Source organism: Daldinia childiae (assembly GCF_008694065.1).
Source record: "Daldinia childiae strain JS-1345 chromosome Unknown Scaffold4, whole genome shotgun sequence".
In the NCBI taxonomy this organism is placed as follows: Eukaryota; Fungi; Ascomycota; class Sordariomycetes; order Xylariales; family Hypoxylaceae; genus Daldinia; species Daldinia childiae.
The window spans coordinates 1,360,168-1,378,858 of record NW_022984645.1 but is presented as its reverse complement, the minus strand read 5'-3'; the positions used below and the strand labels follow the sequence as shown (position 1 = coordinate 1,378,858).

At 44.8% G+C, this 18,691-nt stretch overlaps 7 protein-coding genes across 7 annotated transcripts; 4 read left to right on the top strand and 3 right to left on the bottom strand.

Moving 5' to 3' along the window:
• Positions 1 to 109: 109 nt before the first annotated feature.
• Positions 110 to 3,691, bottom strand: GL218_04710 (Kinesin light chain; the record flags this gene model as incomplete). Its single annotated transcript, XM_033581330.1, has 6 exons — positions 110 to 2,544; positions 2,601 to 2,775; positions 2,828 to 3,145; positions 3,193 to 3,490; positions 3,542 to 3,618; positions 3,668 to 3,691. 6 exons carry the CDS (start codon positions 3,689 to 3,691, stop codon positions 110 to 112), a joined length of 3,327 nt encoding a protein of 1,108 aa, XP_033435379.1.
• An 827-nt stretch (positions 3,692 to 4,518) lies between these two features.
• On the top strand, positions 4,519 to 5,704 carry GL218_04709 (uncharacterized protein; the record flags this gene model as incomplete). The annotated part of the gene is made up of 2 exons (XM_033581329.1): positions 4,519 to 4,539; positions 4,592 to 5,704. 2 exons carry the CDS (start codon positions 4,519 to 4,521, stop codon positions 5,702 to 5,704), a joined length of 1,134 nt encoding a protein of 377 aa, XP_033435822.1.
• Positions 5,705 to 6,916: 1,212 nt separating this feature from the next.
• GL218_04708 (putative metal ion transporter C27B12.12c) lies at positions 6,917 to 8,875 on the bottom strand (the record flags this gene model as incomplete). Its single annotated transcript, XM_033581328.1, has 2 exons — positions 6,917 to 7,496; positions 7,563 to 8,875. The coding sequence occupies 2 exons, from the start codon at positions 8,873 to 8,875 to the stop codon at positions 6,917 to 6,919; spliced, it is 1,893 nt and encodes a 630-aa protein (XP_033435823.1).
• A 1,800-nt stretch (positions 8,876 to 10,675) lies between these two features.
• GL218_04707 (Signal peptidase complex subunit 1) lies at positions 10,676 to 11,144 on the top strand (the record flags this gene model as incomplete). The annotated part of the gene is made up of 3 exons (XM_033581327.1): positions 10,676 to 10,726; positions 10,799 to 10,858; positions 10,932 to 11,144. 3 exons carry the CDS (start codon positions 10,676 to 10,678, stop codon positions 11,142 to 11,144), a joined length of 324 nt encoding a protein of 107 aa, XP_033435815.1.
• A 251-nt stretch (positions 11,145 to 11,395) lies between these two features.
• On the bottom strand, positions 11,396 to 11,858 carry GL218_04706 (E3 ubiquitin-protein ligase RBX1; the record flags this gene model as incomplete). The annotated part of the gene is made up of 3 exons (XM_033581326.1): positions 11,396 to 11,494; positions 11,547 to 11,696; positions 11,757 to 11,858. 3 exons carry the CDS (start codon positions 11,856 to 11,858, stop codon positions 11,396 to 11,398), a joined length of 351 nt encoding a protein of 116 aa, XP_033435816.1.
• A 1,252-nt stretch (positions 11,859 to 13,110) lies between these two features.
• Positions 13,111 to 14,319, top strand: GL218_04705 (uncharacterized protein; the record flags this gene model as incomplete). Its single annotated transcript, XM_033581325.1, has 1 exon — positions 13,111 to 14,319. The coding sequence occupies one exon, from the start codon at positions 13,111 to 13,113 to the stop codon at positions 14,317 to 14,319; it is 1,209 nt and encodes a 402-aa protein (XP_033435374.1).
• Positions 14,320 to 15,681: 1,362 nt separating this feature from the next.
• Positions 15,682 to 18,026, top strand: GL218_04704 (Tyrosyl-DNA phosphodiesterase 1; the record flags this gene model as incomplete). Its single annotated transcript, XM_033581324.1, has 9 exons — positions 15,682 to 16,326; positions 16,401 to 16,559; positions 16,620 to 16,831; positions 16,895 to 16,932; positions 16,985 to 17,119; positions 17,183 to 17,331; positions 17,399 to 17,595; positions 17,654 to 17,727; positions 17,875 to 18,026. The coding sequence occupies 9 exons, from the start codon at positions 15,682 to 15,684 to the stop codon at positions 18,024 to 18,026; spliced, it is 1,761 nt and encodes a 586-aa protein (XP_033435817.1).
• Between the last annotated feature and the right edge of the window lie 665 nt (positions 18,027 to 18,691).

Below are 18,691 nucleotides of genomic sequence, written 5' to 3'. Positions count from 1 at the left end.
CATAAAACGATGGAATGGAAACAGCTAAACAGGTACCTAAAAGAATAATTTATAACTCGAGATGTCAAGGAAGATATATTTATATCGTACTTATTTTAATAAGTATTGTTTACCTAGGAACTACTAATTTGCCAAACGCAATACGTGGCCTATCTCTTTCATATTTCTTTATCTCTGACAACAACTCCCTACTTTCGAGCGTTTTGGGATGTTCATCGCCCAGTACCTTCCTTCTAGCCTCAAGTGCTTGTTGCAATATTGGTTCCGCCTCGTTATCCTTTCCCTGCCCGCGTAATGTAACACCAATATCAAATAAGACATTGATCGTGTCAAGGTGCTCTTCACCTAATAGTTTCTTCCGAAATTCTAACACTTGTTGAAATTTCAATCCGGCCTCTTGGTACTTCCCTTGATATCTCAATATAGCCGCAATGAGATATAACGTACTAATCACGATGTGGTTCTTTTCGCCACTCAACCTCTCCAAAAGTCCTAACACCTGTCGTAACATTGATTCGGCCTCTTCATATTCCTCTTGTTTGATTAGTGCTAAGGTGATATTATTCATGGCCATCATCGCGTGGTTACTTTCCAATCCCATTGTTTCTCTTGCAGCCCCTAATGCCTCTCGAGACACTATTTCCGCCTCTTTGTACCTCCCCTGCTCTATAAGTACTGTAGCGAGGTTTCCTTTCCTAAAAAGAGTATCCGGGTGGTTTACCCCGAGATCCGACACCATAACATCTAGCATCTGTCGAAGAGTTCTTTCTGCCATGCTAGACTTTCCTTGTTTTATTAGGTCCATGGGGAGATCGGTCCTTTTTTGCTGCATATCTATGGATCCTGAACTTCGAGTTTCATCAGAAATTTTTAACGCGCGCGAAGATAATTCATCTGCCATTTTGTATTTCCCTAGTTCAAACAAGGTTGATGCAAGTTTTTCCATACTGGTAATCGTATCTTGGTGACTTTCTCCTAGCACTTCTGTACGTATATCTAATACTTGTCGATGCATCTCTTCCGCCTCATTGAATCTTCCCAGGTTGTATAAAGCCTTAGCAAAATAATACATAACCCTGAGCCTGTATGGGTGCCGAGAGTCGAATAGCTTTTCGCATAGTCGCAATGCTTCCTGTCTCAGACTAATTGCCTCTAGACTTTCACCTCGAGAACTTAACGCCAAAATGAGGTTTTCCATTGAAGATAGTGTGTAAAAATGTTCGTGGCCAAATATATTCTCCGCCAGGTTTAGAGATTGTCGAGCTAACCGTTCTACCGTCTCGTAGTACCCAAAGTTCATATAGCCTATGGAAATAATAGTGAGGAGTATCCACATGTCTTCTTTATTCAGGACGTCTTGTTGGAATTCTAAGGCGGTCTGCGTATGCGGTAGATACTTTCGCCAGGTAACTATGTCATCGTAATTTAGATATGAGAACCGTAAATTAAGATCCGTTATGCCTTGGGCAATCCACCCTTCCCAGTTTCCTTTCTCTCTTATCCAATTGCGCATAGCGAGGCGTACAAGTCGATGCATATCGAAACTGGTGCCTTCCCGCTCAGTAATGAAGGCATATCCTTTCAGTACACCTATAGCCTCATCGTCCTCTAGGTCAGGGTCCTGATTTAGCAGTGTGGGGGGGATATCTTTCTCCCCAAAGAAGCATAACTTTTTTAAGTATTCTGCTGCTAATGGAGCATCCCGGGAGATATGCTCGAATGAGATAAGCCAAGTCGTTGCAATTGGATTTGAAGTATCTTTGTACCTGCCGCGCTCCTCAAAATCCTTGCTTAGCAACTTGATAAGAGTACTATTGCTTGTATGACAATGGTGCAGGTATTTAGTTGTCGTCATTCCCGTCTTCACCATATAGGCAGCTGCTTGCTTGATAGCTAGTGGAAGACAAGCTAGTAATTCAAGCAGGCTGTGCACGCTCTTGTCGTCACGTAATTGGTCTTCTACCAGCTCATTTTTCAAGAGCTGGAAAGCCTCCTCCATGTTCATTTCTTGGATAGTAGCTATATTCTTTTGCGATATACCAAGCCCAGTGGAGACTTCACGAGTCCGCGTTGTAACAAGGATAGATCCATTTCGGTTGAATGGGAGATATTCGGCAAGACCCTTGGCATTCCCGTTACCGAGGAGGAGTTGGACGTCATCGGCGCTATCAAGGATAAAAAGCCATTTACCAACGCTATCCTTTTCTAAGGCGGCCTTGGTGAGTAGTTTTATGTCTGCTTGACTATTATTGAGTTCTTTGAGCCCGAGCCGTTGTGCAATCTCTCGGTAGGCGTTATCAAAAGCCGCCTCACTAATCGCAGGTACCCAGAAGACAGATATACCTGGATATTTGTCATGGATGCGGTAGGCAGCTTCGAGAGCCAACTGACTTTTGCCAACACCTCCGAGACCTTCAAGCGCAACTCGCTGGCAATCACCCTGGTCTTGCCCTGGGTTGATTTTATCTAGCAATAGTTGGAGTGTTTGTTCTCGACCAATAAAGTCACTGTTCCGGCCAAATGGAACCGTGAACTGAGGCTTGTCTTGTACCGAGAGTTGTGTTAGAGCGTATCTATTTTTAAAAAGGTTGGGAACTTACACGATCTCCGACTTTCGATTGTATCTTTAGCTTCATTATACATCTTAACTATCACTGCCGAAACACTCAAGAAGGAGGAATCGTTTGGGCCCGAATACTTATTCATTTGAAGATGATCCGCTGGAAGTGCAATTCGCTCCCATCCAGCGATATGGGCGGATTCCTCTTTTACGACCTAGATATCCCAATAAATTACTGACATTCTTCAAATTTTGGGGTGTACTTACCATTACTTTCACCAATCCTGGGACCCCAAATTTCTTACCATAATCCGTCTTGAATTCCTCAAAGAAGCAATACGCTGGTAATCGTAATTTGTCCCGTAGTTTGCAGAGGTCATTGACCTTATCCCTTAGTGTACAGTTGTCGTACCCTAAATCCCGGATAATACCCACATGTGAGTAGACTATTGCCATTAGCCAAGCAATAACACTAGCAACCCACTTCATCTGCGTGCCCCGAAAGGGGGTTCCGAGGGAAACAAAGCCGACAGTCTGTCTGGGTAGATACTGGAATTCCTCTTCTCCCTCAGCGAATAATAGGCCCTGTCAAAGTCAGTATTACCCGACCGATGCGATCCATGTAGCCTTACATATAGAATAACTAGACCGCCGAGGCTATGGCCTAAAAATATGATAGGTCGTTGAGACCCCTTGCGGAAGTTGTGAACACAGCGGATTAGAGATTCGCCACAGATTGGCAAGCGTGTTTCCGGTGCGTCGGCATGCCATATCGACTCGTAGTTATATACCAGGATTCTAGCTCTAGGCAGGAGAGCTGGCAGCATATCGAGATCTTTGAGCCAGTGTACGTATCGTCCTTTTTTGGTTGGGTCCTTCCACGTCCATGACCAGTCAACATTTGAACCCAGACCATGGACGGCAATGATACTAATGATTGATTAGATATAAAGCTATGTTTAATAAATAAGGTATCCATACTCGACCTCAGCATCTTCAACGGGGTGATCGGCCGGATCTGGATATAAAACTTCGAGCGACGATCGGTCAGGGGATATCTATTTGTAGTTAATAACTAGTAACAATAGCAGAGTTAGACGAGCGAACTTGTCTATTGCTTTCCCGTGACATCTTCCTCGATTTTATGCTTATACATTGTTGGATTTAAACAGTTCTTATAATCGCCAGGAATTACTGTTGAGATTTGGGTAGCTGTGGCAATGTCACTGACTATGACGACGTCGTCCTGTTGTAAGTATAAAAAGAAAACGGCTGTCGATAGACTTTGCTCGCTAAAGTATAGTAGTTGGGGGTATTTATCTATGCATAGTAAGTGAGAAATGTATGATTAGAGGTGCTGGTATACTAGACATTATTTTCAAGAGGGGCCGTAAGAAGTTTGGGAGAAGCAAGAGCCGAAGAGTAGCATCTACTCAGCCCCTCTCATAATTACTACGGTGGTAATATTGTCCGGTTTGGCGTCTCGCCGCCCAATTATTTCAGCTATTGGTGGTGTTAAACAACGCAACCAAAGCCACAGGCGCGTATTATCTTTAGGCACCCAACATGTTACATCGATTCGGCCTAATAGCTAGCATGTAAAACGCATAATATTGAAAAATCGTGTTTTCGCCTGGTAAGTCTTATTGTAGCTTAGAAATACTTTTCGAATCAGAAGGCATGATCTTTCATGGATTCATTTAACTACGTAAAAAAATACTTTGCTACTATATCTCTTTGACCTGTCGGGTAGGTGTTGCATCGTTATGTCGAAAGTTCCGATAAGGCACTTGAGCCAGTAGGAATGCCTACACTACAAGGGAATCTGGTTTCTGTGGCTGCTGCGCGGAGTATAAGTAAATCTCGACAGACTGCCCATGGTATACCTCTCGTACTTTTCTGTTACAGGTATCTAATTATTCTATGGATAGACGAATTATCACTTTCTTCTGAAGACTATGGACACCTCTAGCACACCTGTAAGACCAAGGTTTATTTATCGCATTTATATTCTAACAGATGTGATGGCAGTTTACTACTAACTTGCTCCAACTACACGTGGAGACAGACAAGCCAGCGAAGACTCAAAGCTTGGTACCTCAAGCAACTATCGATGATTTCCCTGCCAGTTTTCGTGACACCAAAGGCAAAATTCATATCCTTAATGACCCAACCGCATTCCTATCGAAAGAGCTGTCGCTCCAAAAATTAGAAGTATTCTCAAAATATTTCTGGGCAATCGGGAGTAAACGCCCAGCAGCACCTCTGAATTACCAAATATACTCGAGGAGGGAAATTATTCCCTGCGAACGTTTGGATTTACATCTCGTTTGGACGAACGATGGAAGAATCTTCATAAAGCCCTTGCCTCGTTTCCTACTTAGCCTCGAGGTTTGGGATGAATATCTTAATTGCAACGTTGATTGCAAGTGCCAACGAGGTCCCGCCAAACTCGACACCAGCAATGCTCTACAGACACCACATCGTCATGGGCCCGACAATTTAAGAGGCGCAAATATCAACCAAGCCGGCAGTATTTGGCCTCAGCGAGACGTCTGTGCGTTACGGAGATGCGCCTTAGGTTTCCTCTACTCGTATGTTTGCCTTCTTACTTACGAGAGCGACTTTGCATACGCGAAAGAACATCATCTTCTTCCTCGTTCGGCTGAAGAGTCGGAGATTCATTGGGACGATTGGAAGAAGTTTTCCAAGGAGATTCTCGCCAAATACAAGGAAGCTGATGTACACCCGCGTTTCCACCGGGGAGAACTTCGTCTTTCCCGACTGAATTTCTTCAGTCGCTTCACTCAGTGGCCGTTGTTTACTTCGTATATTCGCGGCTGGCGGAATTACGGTAGCTTGGTCCGAGACAATATCACCTCACTAGCTACGGTTACGGTTTTCATTGCCTTGATTCTGACGGCAATGCAAGTTGCGCTTGCCACGGACCAAATAAAAGCGAACCCTCGTTTGATGGATGTTTCCTATGGCTTTTCTATTTTTGCTATTTTCGCTCCGCTATTCGTGCTATTCCTGGTTATTATCGAAGTTTTTTATAACCTTCTTAAAGATAACCTATTGACCTCAAGCATTGCTAAAAAGCAAGCTGAAAAGAAGGAGCCTGCATCAGACGCGCTGGTATAAAAGAGAGCTATTCAGTATGGCTATATAACATAGTAGCGTAGTTGAGCCTTGAGACACGAGCTATTTACAGTTCAGGGGAAGTATGGTGTAGGGGATGGAACTAAGCAGAAAGCAATCGTAAAATAGCTTTGACAAGTGTTCCGCATAAAATATTCGAACTGATACTTTGAGCATAGCTACTATAAATGAAGCGAAAATAATCGATTGATTTAATAAAGTCTTATGTCTACACCAATTTAAGTGTTTGATTTATGTACTGTCATCTTGGGTAGTACCGATTGCTGCCCTAGGTTTTGTTTATCAATGTAAACTCATGACATAACAACTCAAATATTATGAATTGCTTTTAATACTAATTGAAAGGGATTATAACACATTGTCACCAGACGTAATTGAAGCTCTAACCGCCGAGATCAGTGGTATCGTTATCAGAGCGATATAGGGAGGTCTCTTATTACCCAGTAGCACCAGCTTATTTCTTGGTACTCGCCTATTTAGTTCCCCGCGCATCGTACACTCACTCACAAAACGTAGAGATAAACCCCTTAAACTCAATGATGTCTGTTTCCCGGTGGTTTTTTACCGAGTGAATTGCACCGCAATGAATTGACCTATCGTAGATCATATGATGACAAAATATCGTCTCTTACTTTTTTTACTATTGAAAGGCACGAAAAATGAGTGGCCACAAGCTAAGTCACAACAGATGCCTTAAGAAAATCTTCGCATTAATAGTAACTAAGCTAGGGCGAGAGCATTGATTACGCCATACCATATATTTACGAAATCCCAAGGACTTTACCTCGCGGATGAAATGGCCTAGTGGATTACTAGGCTGCAACACTAGCATTGACTTCGTTCCTCTCGATTTGCTCTCGACTTGTCGACACTGGATGACCACGACTGAAGCCAGCCTCTGCTGCTGCCAGTATCGTTTCTATCTTATGGATATCTATTTCGATGTATGTATGTAATCCTCGCGGTAATAAAAAATCTGAGATAACTGCCGTTGGATGTACTGGTTGGCTTATTGGCCAACATATGGAGCCCTCTAATAATGTATTTCTCCTTTTGGACGATGTTGCTGACTGGGCATTCTCGTGCCCAGAGTTGCAGTATTATCGGCCTATAATGACGTTGAAGTATGGATGGGAACTTTAAGTCAACTACCGCTAGTTATATGCCTTAGAATTGCACGCTTAGCTAAATCCTCTAGATAAGCCGTATCCTGCGCGCGATGATTAGACAGGTTGTACAGAAGAAGATAAGACATCCTAAGATGACGAGGAAAGCAGTGATGTTCTCGTCATCCTGGAAAGGAACATGGACGTTCATGCCGAATAGACCCGTGACGACGTTGAGCGGCACGATGATAGTAGCTAAAAACGTGATCTTGCTCAGCCCTGCATTAGTCTCCGTTCCTTGCGTAATACTATCCATGGTTAACTGGGCGATGTAATTGCTGTGGGCGCGGGATAGGATCTTCTCGAAGTGGGTGAGGTTGGTCATCATCGTGACGACGTGATCTTGGATGTCGCCAAGGTACATGCCTATATCCATCCGTGGTGTGACTTTGTAGTCTTCATTGCAGCGTTTGGTGAAGCCCTTCAAGATGTCGGCCTTGCCACCGAGTCCTCGCATGAGAGCTAGGGTATTCTTGCGGACGTTGCCGAGCTTGCGTAGGAATAGATTGTTGTCAGTTGGCCGGGCGACAAAGATCGAATCTTCGATGGACATGGTGAGTGACTCCACCCTGTCAATCGCAGGAGCGAATGAATCGACGATGTTATCACTGCAAATGCTGTCAGTATCTCTGCATTTCTATATCTGCCGATCTTGAATTACAGCTTATACTTACATCAGAGCGTAGCAGATCCAATCACTGCTCAAGGAAACGTAATCCTTCAGGCTTGAGATTCTCTTTCGGACCAGAGAGGCGTGGGTGTTTGGCAAAAAGCTAAAACTGAGGGTACCTTCGCGGAAGACCACAACGTAAATATTATACGGCTCGTAGTCGGGGCCGTCATCGTCTTGGACGACGTTAAAGGACCGGAATGAGGCAAAATAATACGATGGGAAAATTTCGATCTTCTCGCGGGGCTCCTGAGTCGTGATATCCTCAATCGTTAGGGGGTGTACCCCGAAGGCCTTGCATAGAGCCCGGACCTCCTCTTCAGATGGCCTGTTGACGTTTAACCACCACACGCCATCCGGCTCGTCCCGAGGTAGAGTGAAGAGACCACGCAAATCCTCGCCTGGAAGGACCAGGTCTCCGAATTCGGCGGCATGGATAGTAGATTCCCATGCGGAAGAGAAAAAGCTAAAGCGGTTAGGGTCTAGGTGCTCTTTATCGATCGGTTTTGGCGTTGCTTCTTGTATCTCGGGCGCCTGTGGCATTTTCTCGTGGTCGACATCCGACAAACCTGATGGAATATTGATGAAGTCGCCATCGACGGTAATCATAGGCGGAGGAGGAGTTACTGAATTCTGTCTTAAATTTGGGAATACTCGAACGGCCTCTTGAGCGTCGAAGCTTTCCTTGCGTGCAGCGTTTTCGGATGCGATGAAGTTCTCAAGGTAGTCGAAATCGATATGTAGCTGGTCGCGGCGATGCTCTTCTTGCACGGGGAAACACACATCGTCCTCCGCAGTTTTGTTGGTTGCTAAACTTGCTCCGTCGTCGGCAAGAAAAGTACCAGGCCTGCTACGGCCGGAGCGTTGGCTTACACGGCTGTTGCGACTGGTAGAAGAACAGGTCCGCTGAAGAGCCTCACCCTCATCAGACTTTTGCGCGCGAACATCTGTGATGGAGAGGGCACGTTCGCGGCGACGAGCTTCTGCGAACGCTTTGACCGAGTTCGGGGGAGACACGGCACGCTGCTGTTCGTTGGTAGAATTAAAAGTAGGCCTGCGGCTGTGCGGCGTCAACGGGGATACACCTTCATCATCTTCGTCGAGTACTGCTTCTTCGAAATCTCGTACTCGGACATCGGAAGGCGAATAGGGAGCAGCCGGCTGCAGATGCTGGCGGGACCCATATAGGGTATCAACGGTACCGCGGCGAGGGCGATCAACCTTCTGAGCGGATGAGATCTGGTGGCGGTGGTCGTCAAGCTCTGGGACGGGGGTGTTATAACCCGAGCCAGAGGCAACTTCATCGTGATCGGACATGTTGTAAATTATCGCAATTCCTCTACAGTTTACTTCGGACTTCGAAGTTGCTGGTATGTATGAAAGGGCTGCTCTATATTGATTCGATAAGCTTGACTCGACCGAATATTGAATATCGGTCGAGGAAAGCCTTCCACGTGCTGATCAAGGGAAGGCAGACATACTCAGCCTAGCAGCATCAGTGATCTGCAGTAGGCGTGGCAGCACGCCGACTGCAAAGGTGACTTTGGCGTGACGTTCAAGCCAGTGCCGGAGAATACTTGGACCAGGTTCCGGGAGTAACCGAGTCGTATAAACAAAGGGTTGGGTTGGTAGACTGTTTAAAGTCAAAATAGCAGGCGCGTCGGTCAAGTTAAGGTGGCTTCTTGTTGACGCCGCTGTAGACCCAGCAAACGGGGCCGAGAAGCGGTCGAGAAAATGAGAACTGGTCGCAGCTGAGGCCCGCCAATTTGGTGGTTTCCGAGAAGGTGGCGGTATTTACCGCAAAGAAGAACTCGGTGTGATGAAAGAAATAGCGCAGCTCGTAAAGCCCCTCAAGGATATCGGTTGGTTTAGATAACGTCGAGTAGGTTGTTAGCTGGCACGTGTTTATTCGAGTGGGAGGTAGGTAGACGGATTGTTATTATGCGACTCGACGAATTCGTGAGGGAAAAGATGTCAAGTACTCTTTGGAAGTGACCAATGTCAGGATCGACAAAGGGTGTCGCGGATGGGGGTAAGTCTGGGATTGGATTGAAAGCCGAATCAAGGGATCTTATGATACGAAGACCTTGATTAAAATAGTGTGATTCCCTAAAAAAGTAGACCACATACGTAATAATTGCAAGACGTATGGGAGTTATTGTTTGCGAAAAGAAATTTGTTTACGTCGAAAGAAGACGTCAAAAGTGAAGGGGTAGAGGTTAAGTTAAAGCATCTGATATTTTAGATGATTAGCTGAGCTTGGGCCCTAAAAAAAATTATTGCCGGGGCCAGTCATGCAGAGGGGGATTTAACATTCAAAGTTAAGAGGCGAAAATTCCTGCAGGAAATCTCGACTTTTGAGATCCACTGACCCACATGTACTACATTATGTACAACCTATAGTCCGGGTAAGGCAGGTGGCTTGCTCTTTATACGCCTTGAATACTGCAACGTTCTTTCCATTGAAGTTTTTTTTTATAAGCATACAGTACCTTCTGGGCAGTTCCTATTAACAACTGACTCTTAATACTGGGAGGCAAAATATCTAAACAGTGAAATTGACATAACTAACTTAACCTAGAAGATACTGCTCCTGTCTATACATAGGTAGGTAATATTGTACGGAATAATTCATTCTTTTCAAATTCAATTAACTAGTCAATCTATCAACCATATTTACACCTGTTGCTATGTACTTGGACAGTAGAACATAAGTACCTAGGTAATGAATATACAGTAGTTATAGGAGATCCACAAGGTAGGAAAGCAAAGAAATGTTTAACAAAGATTCAATTGTGTCAAAGAGCCAAAAAATAAAAATAAAAAATAAAAATAAAAAACTTGGATATATTAATGTTTCGATGTGGCTTACTAGCTCATAGAAAGTGGGGTATCGAGGCTGGAAATGCTTTATCTCTATTTTCTAATTGGATACCATGTATAAGGTCACGTATAAGGTACCACGCACCCCAAACAACCTCACTACCTATGTTACTTCTTGCCAGGTAAGCATCTTAGACAACATAACCAAAACGCTTGTAATCCACCATAACGTCAACGTCTACTAATACAAATCATAATTAACCTCTTAAACGGCAAGTCTCTCAACACTACAAGATGGCGGAACAACTACTTGATCAAGTGAGAGATGCGGTGGACGGCCAAATTGTTCGTAACTATCTACCTACTCTTTAATCAATTTAGTACAAGACATTGTGATTGACCAATTACTATCCGCAGGACTTTGAAGGCCAGAAGCTAGCCGAAATATTAGCGACAGTTGTCCTCTCTATTGTCGGAGTACGAAAAACATTCTCTTTTATCTTACTTGTTCCCCTTTTGCAACAGTTTACTAACTATTATGATCAATTAGGGAATTTCGTTCCTCGTTGGCTTCTTTCTCCAAGATATAGCTCTAGCTCTCAAGATCGGCCTTGCTGGCACAGCACTCACCTTCCTACTCGTTGTCCCTCCTTGGCCCTTCTTCAATAGACACCCCGTCAAATGGCTTCCCGTCGGAGGCGAATCGGCAATTACGAATACACAGCAGAACATAGTTATCGACGAGAAACTTTTCACGAAATAAAGTGTTGTTTTATTTGCGCCTTGAAGGCGTACTAGCTATGGACTTCTGCCGTTTAGCAGAAACATACTCGATATAGACGTTGTAGTCCGAGTAATACAATCTGTTCCGCAGTACCATTCCGAATCTTTCACATGTGATATGGGTGTCGTCTTGTGATTGTGATTTCTAGGCGGTGATATTACAACGTCAGGTGGATGTGATGGTCGGTATTACTCGTGCGTTACCGACCTCAAGAAAATATCCTCTTTCACTTAGCGGCCGTACTTTTGGAATTCCCAGTCTCGGTTGTCCAGTGGACAGACTTGTCGTGCCTTGAGCCATCTTGAGATGCAGTGGAAGTGGAAAGCATGCTATACAGTATTAGTTAAGAGTATGAGATAGGTACTAGTTAATATAACTTACGTTACAGATGCCCCAGGCTACAGTGCACTCCTCACTGGCGGCGGAAGCTTGATTTGCTTGACATTCGATACATAAATCCATGATATGATTTCGGCAGATAGCGCAGTTGTCGACGACGATATCCCAGGCCCAGAGAGCCACGGCATTCCACTAGGTATTAGATATTAGCCCAAGTACACCACTAAATATTCTAGCTAGATTGTTCCTTACCTTCTTGACTTCAAAGCGCTTCTTCCCGTCATTCTTCCCGTCAGCGTCACCGCCCTTGCGGTCTTTCTTGACGACAGCCGATGTGCTGGGTGCGTCGGTCATGTCAACGTCAGCCATAACGCCTGTAGTAGTCCAAAGCTGTTGTAATATGAAGGTGTATTATCGTAATAGAACTAGACGTAGTATCGTTGATTGGATTAGATCGTGTTAGACTGCGGGTTCGTTGGATTATGGATTATGAAGTATGGATAAATGTCAAAGTTGAGGTTGCCTTATGGATCCACCAGTGCTTTTTGTAGTGAGTATAGCAGACAAAACGGCAAATACGACTAAGGCTTTGTTTTTTTCTTTGTTCCTACTTCAATGCGCGATTGTAAGGCAAAGTGAAGGTAGAAAGTCCTTGGAGCCTTCAAGGTTGCGGGATAGCTGGAAGCGCACAAGGTAAGAGGTAGCGGCAGCTGTGCAAATGCCCCTCCAATTACTTAGGTACCTTGTATACCTTATGTACCTTCATAGGTGATGACCAACGGAATACATAGATACTTTAAAGCTACTTAAATTCCAGGTGAATTCTCTCGAGACTTGGAGTATTGATAAGGTAGATTAACATTACGCTAAGCTCCTACCAATAAAATACGGCCATGCTCCGCTAGGTAGGTCCTTACATCAGTAAGGTGCGTACCTAGATTAGGTACCTATGTATAAGGTACTTATCGGTGCGACCTTGCGTGCCTGACCGAGGGATTTGGAGATACCTATGCCTGACTGCCTGCCCAGCCTGCCTAACAGGTCCTTATTGATTATATAATACACGTAATAAGATACCCTGTAACTACCTACCTAATAAAGTTTTCGGTCCTAAGCCGAAAATATACTGTGTACAGCCACATCATGTGTCACGTTATGTCGTACCCAACTCCGATTCCTGTTTTGTAACTGGATGGCCATCGCCGCCGACGACTCCACCAGTCACTGAAGTGTTTTCCCTGCGAAAAGACGATCCAATTCCAATCTCTCTCTCAATCAACAATCAAACACAAATATGTACAGAAACGTTGAAAATCTCACAAGCCACAGCCTACGGATGTCACATTTTCCATCAAGAAGAACAATTTTCTCATCAACAATACGCCGACCTCCTGTTTAATCTAAATAGATCGCGAAAGAAGTAGCCAGACAGATTACTTCACTTCCCCTTTGCTTCCCATCTTCGTTGTCTCCACCCCGCATTACGTCGTCGCACTGACTCTAATCTCCTGGAACCCGCGAAGTAAACCAACTCGCCTTTGGAGTCTCTCGAAACTTTATACTACCATCATCACTATTCCTTTTTCGAAATACATGCCTCCGAAGCATGCAAGAAGGACTACAGCAAAAGCAGACACCTAACCGTCGCCGTCAGGGCGGTCGGAGTCGCAACACACCCAAACAGACGACCTATGCTTCTGAGAATGATGTTCCCAGATACAGATCTAGCCACGATGGCAACCCTACCACACCCGTCTCAGAAGCAGTCGAGGCGCTGCGTGCCAGTTCGACAAGTCAAAAACAGCGCAGCAAAAAGAAGAAGAATAACAACAACAAACAGACTAACGCGAACGATGGAGCTGTTTCGCCGGGCCGAAACAACTCAGACCGTCCAAGTCCCTCGGCTCCTATATTCGCAGGCTCCACATTTCATGCCTCGCCTGCGCCGTCAGCGCTACCAATCCCAAGCTTCCTCAATAGGTCGGAGCCCGATTCCCCAGGAATGAAAGCCTCTTCGAGCCCAGAGCAAGAACTTTCTTGCACGACGTCCGATTCGGATGAGGCCAGCTCTCCCAGTCCGATCACGCGGGCCACCGAGTCGCCCTTGGAGCTCTTCTTCCGTGCCGACCGAGCCGAGAGAGAGAAGGCTAGAGCACGCCGAGCTAGTTCTTTTCACGCTGCTGCAATTAATATGGGTTCGATCTCACCATCTCACCAATCTCCAAAAGGATTTCATACGTACCCCTTAGGAACGACACCTAACCAGACGCGCCGCCCAAATTATCAAAAGCGTGCTACCGTCTTTGGTATCTCCGTAGATGAGTTAGATGGAAATCCTGGTGAACCCGTTGGGCCAGCCTTTTCCACACCCTACCAAGAGCGCATGCGAGCTGCTCGATCAAACCAATCATCTGCACGGTCTACCAACAAAGTACTTCAAAGCCAGGACATTAATCATTACGACGATCTCAAGCGTTATCTCTTTACGGGTCGGTTAGATGGTAATGAGGAACCATCACAGCAATTGCCAGGCCCATCAAATCAAGTTGATCAACATCATTCTCCGCAACATCACAAGCCTTCTGAACGAATTCGGCCTTCTCAGGGCCAATCTCCACAATCCCCACCACGTCATTTACCTCGCGGCATGTTTCCCATGTCAGTTTTGACGGCTAGCGCGCAGAACGGGCAACCCACAGCTCCGCCCGTAGATGCGCAACTCACGTCCTATCGCCCCGACGAGGTTACTACAATGGAAGATGAACTGCGTCGGATACTTAAACTTAATTCGGGTCATGCCCTATCGTTACATTAACCGACTTTACTTTCCTCTGTAAGCTTGTAGGCTGAGACTCTCGAATCGGTGTTATAGGCGTTGGTAAACGGATACTGGATCTTCGCTAGCATCAATTCGGCTATGGCCATTCTTCACATCATCTTCCTTTATTTCTATGTTTTACAATCACTCATCATCACATATTCTTTTCCTTTTTTTTTCTTGTTAAGGACGGCGGTGTTAACCCAGTTATGGTACATAGGGATAGGCATGGTCGTGTATTTCCGACATCTAGACTTCATACAGGAAGACGGTCTAGGGAAATGCATTATCAGTCTTTTTTTCTTCCCTGTTCACTTTATTTTCTATCACTTTCATCAATCAACAATGTATTACGGCATATGAGGCCTGAGGAAGGTTCGGTATAGCCTGAGATAATAGCTGGTGCATCGGCGATTTATGTCTTGAACTTTCGGAAACCTGTCCTCGTTAGTGGGTTGGAGTCTCGGGACTCGCCCTACTCATCGGAATTGGCGTCAGATCTTGGGTTCAGATTCTAGACGGATGGGGATCAGATCCGGTGCACGGAGGTCGTATGGAAACTCGGTACGAAGGAATGCTCAACTTCGGACGGTTTGTTATCTCGTCATCACTTACGAGATGATGATTCGAAACGGCAGTGGCTTCTAGAGGTTAAACTTAGGAATGTTGTCTGGGCATCCATAGCGATGTGCCAGTACAAAATTATACAGGGGAAAAAATGGAAAACTCACAAAAAATTTCTGATGATATATCCAGGAGCCGGTCTTATAGCTTACTTCATAAGGTAAAGACTTTGGGCTATTCAATATAACAGACCTTCATGGTCGCAATATATCATCAGATATTCATGTTTTACACTCGTGATCGTATGTACCTGGTGTAAGTCTTGAAGGTCTGTCTGTTTACTTTTTAATACTAAAGCAATGCTCATGTTCAACTTTAATATGCCTAGTTCTTCACATATGAATTTATTTTTTAGTCAATCTAGCGTGAGCATAAACGAGTTTCTTAAGACCAAGATTTGGTGTAAATTTGGGTTATTAGGTACTTTTATTCTACTCTTATTTTGACGTCCTACATGTACCAATTGATGCTCTCAAGGGTCCGCTATACCTACCTAACCTAAGTACCTGCGTATGTACCTATTCAGGCTATCAGGGCTATCGGGCAATTAGTCTTTGAAGTGACATCATTTAGCTAATAGCTTTATTGCACGTGCTCTCGCGCTTAGCTAATGTTTCTAGCGCGTTTGATTCCAAGTTCACGGTTCCAACGCGGTTCCTAGCAAAGCTTCCATTACCCCACATAGGTAATGAATTCGTCTTGCTCTCATCATTGGAATGTTTCTTATGTCTTAAAATGGACGGACTTGATGCTTTTGGAGGTGATGAGGATGCTGCTTTGCGCTACGCGATAGCTTTATCGTTGCAAGATACCGGTAATTCATCGTCAAAAAACCCCATTGAAATCGAATCCGACGGAGATGATGATCTTGACAAAGGCCCAAAATACCCCTCTGTTGCAAAGAAGACTGAGAATCAACAAGGACATCACGAATCACAATCTGTCCCATTACCTGAAATGTCATCAATCCCTCAGCAATCTACCCCCAAGAACCCAAGTAGCTTTACAACTCTAGGATTGGATAGGAAGAAGATGGAAGAGGAACGACTAGCGAGGTTAGGGAAGCGAAAAGCCCCTGATTCAGAGCCTGAGTCTCAAAATCGCAGACAAAGACAAAAACTCGATACAGAATCTACAGTTACAGCTAATCCTGCTAAGAGTGAACTTCATCTTCCATATCCAAAGGGCATCGTGAAGAAGACGTGGGCGAAGGGCTTTCCTCGCAAAGACGATATCAAAATTGAGGAAGTTTTACAAGAGGATGAACTTGAACTCGCTGTGATTAGCTCGTTTCAGTGGGATGAGAGGTGGATGCTATCCAAAATTGACTACAGAAAGACCAAAATCGTCTGCATTGCTTTTGCTACAAACGAAGCGCAGGTATAATTCCAGATTTACTGATCCATCTTTTCAATTATAGATAACTAAGCTAACGAGTTGTTGTAATGCTGTAGCAAGAGGAAATGAAGGCCAACATACCCCCTGGGACGGCCATCAAATTTTGTTTCCCGCCCATGATGCCATCGGGAAACATGCACTCAAAGTTGCAGTTGTTGAAGTACCCTAGATACTTGCGAGTGGTCGTGCCAAGCGGTAATTTGGTCCCCTATGACGTGAGTTGATACTATTTCTCCCAGTAGCGTATTATATCATTGACGAGTACGAACATGTAGTGGGGTGAGACAGGGGTTATTGAGAACATGGTCTTTCTTATCGATCTTCCTCGACTAGGAGATCCTGGATCACGGTTATCTAGTAAGCTTGGCTTATTTGGTGAAGAGCTCTGCTATTTCCTTCGAGCTCAGGGCCTAGAGGAGAGCTTAGTGAGCAGTCTGAAAAACTACGACTTTTCAGAAGCGGATCGTTACAGATTCGTCCACACAATGTAAGAGCCTAATAAGACCACCTTTTCTTACCATGCACGGTCTTTACGACTAACTCAAGGCAGCGGAGGGTCGCATGTGGATGACAAGTGGAAGCAAACAGGTCAGCTCTATTCTATAAACATTCAAATATCTTTACGCTAACTTCTTCATAGGATATTGCGGGCTTGGTCGAGCCGTAACGTCGCTTGGCCTCAACACTACCGAAGACATCGAAATCGACTTCCTAGCGTCGTCGCTCGGGTCCCTAAAAATGGATTTAATATCAGCAATATATTATTCTGCCCAAGGTAAGCCCTCACCCTCGCTATATCCTCCCGCTCCCTCGTTTTATCTTGTTACTAACGAGATAGGCGACGATGGTATGAAAGAATACGGGATAAGAAATGCGCAAGGCAGAAAAAGTAAAGCCCCGATGCAAGCCAAACCAGACTTAAAGAATAAGTTTCGAATCTACTTCCCGTCTTGCGAAACTGTGGTGCAAAGTCGGGGCGGCAAGAACGTGAGTATAAGTTTTTAACTAGAACTCAAGAGCTTCTGGAACGCAACACTGACTAATAATCCTCTAGGCTGCAGGCACCATCTGTGTTCAGTCCAAATGGTGGGATTCGGCAACGTTTCCTCGTGAACTAATTCATGATTGCAAAAGCGTTAGATCAGGCCTTCTTATCCATAGCAAGCTCATGCTGGTCCGCCACTCTAATTCAGGCAAGTCCAAAGCTGCATTCGCCTACGTCGGGAGCGCAAATTTATCAGAGAGCGCCTGGTAAGTTAATAGTAACGTAATTTAAAGATATTGACTAATGCAAAATTTTAATGTATAGGGGGCGCCTAGCAAAAGAAAGGGGAACCAGCAATCCCAAGTTAACCTGTCGCAACTGGGAGTGCGGAGTCATCGGTAAGTTTATATATCAAAGTGCCTCATATTCCACTTCATTCATCTTTGAGCTTCTTTAGGAAATATGGGTTATACATGGAGTCTTATGATACATTATTACTATTAAGACCTTGTGTGAAGGGCGTTTGTTGACTTCCGATTCCATAGTTCCTATTTCGCCTCAAGATCCAAGCGAAAACGGGTCTCGACCTTCCAGCGTGTCCGATTTTAATAGCACTATCCCAGTACCGATGAACATTCCCGGCGAGGCGTACGGTGACATAAAGTCGAAACCTCCTTGGCTCTTCCTTGAAAATTAGTCCCCTGGTCAGTTGAACTAGACTCGACTACCCGTCTTATTACTATGCCGAAAGGTAAATAGTGTGCAACCGGCGGGCTAGTTTTCTTTTATTGGCGGTGAACGGGCCGGGTATTATCCTAATGCCGTGATCGAAGTGCGGATCGCGGGTGATCTGCACTAGGTTAGTTACCTTGTAAGTATCTTCAGCTCAGGTGATAAAGGTGATCACTTTACTAACAGCACTAGGCTCAGTTCTGAAAACGTTATTCGTCTCGAGATGCACCCTGAATATTCACAAGCATACGACTTCTAGTCAGTTATTTGTCGTCCTGTCACCATTCTCTAGTTGGACGCACATGACACGAGTCCTTTTTATTTTATATTCGGCGATATCAAGTTATAAATGTAGATCCGCGACAATGGCATACGGAATGACCCAAGAAGCCCATCAGAGCCATTCTAGATCCTCGAGTACCTATTAGACTACCCACCTACCGATATTGAATCGGTTTTACTTACATTTCGGATGGGATTGTTTGAGGGGTTTAGGAGGAGGAAGCGCAGGGTACTACCATGTCGCGCCAGCATCATTAAGGTTTATGGTATTCGTCGGTGTCCTGACTGCTGCTTAGGTCGGCATGGTTAATCCACTGGACCGTAGTCGTTCCATGCAGATTAAAAGGC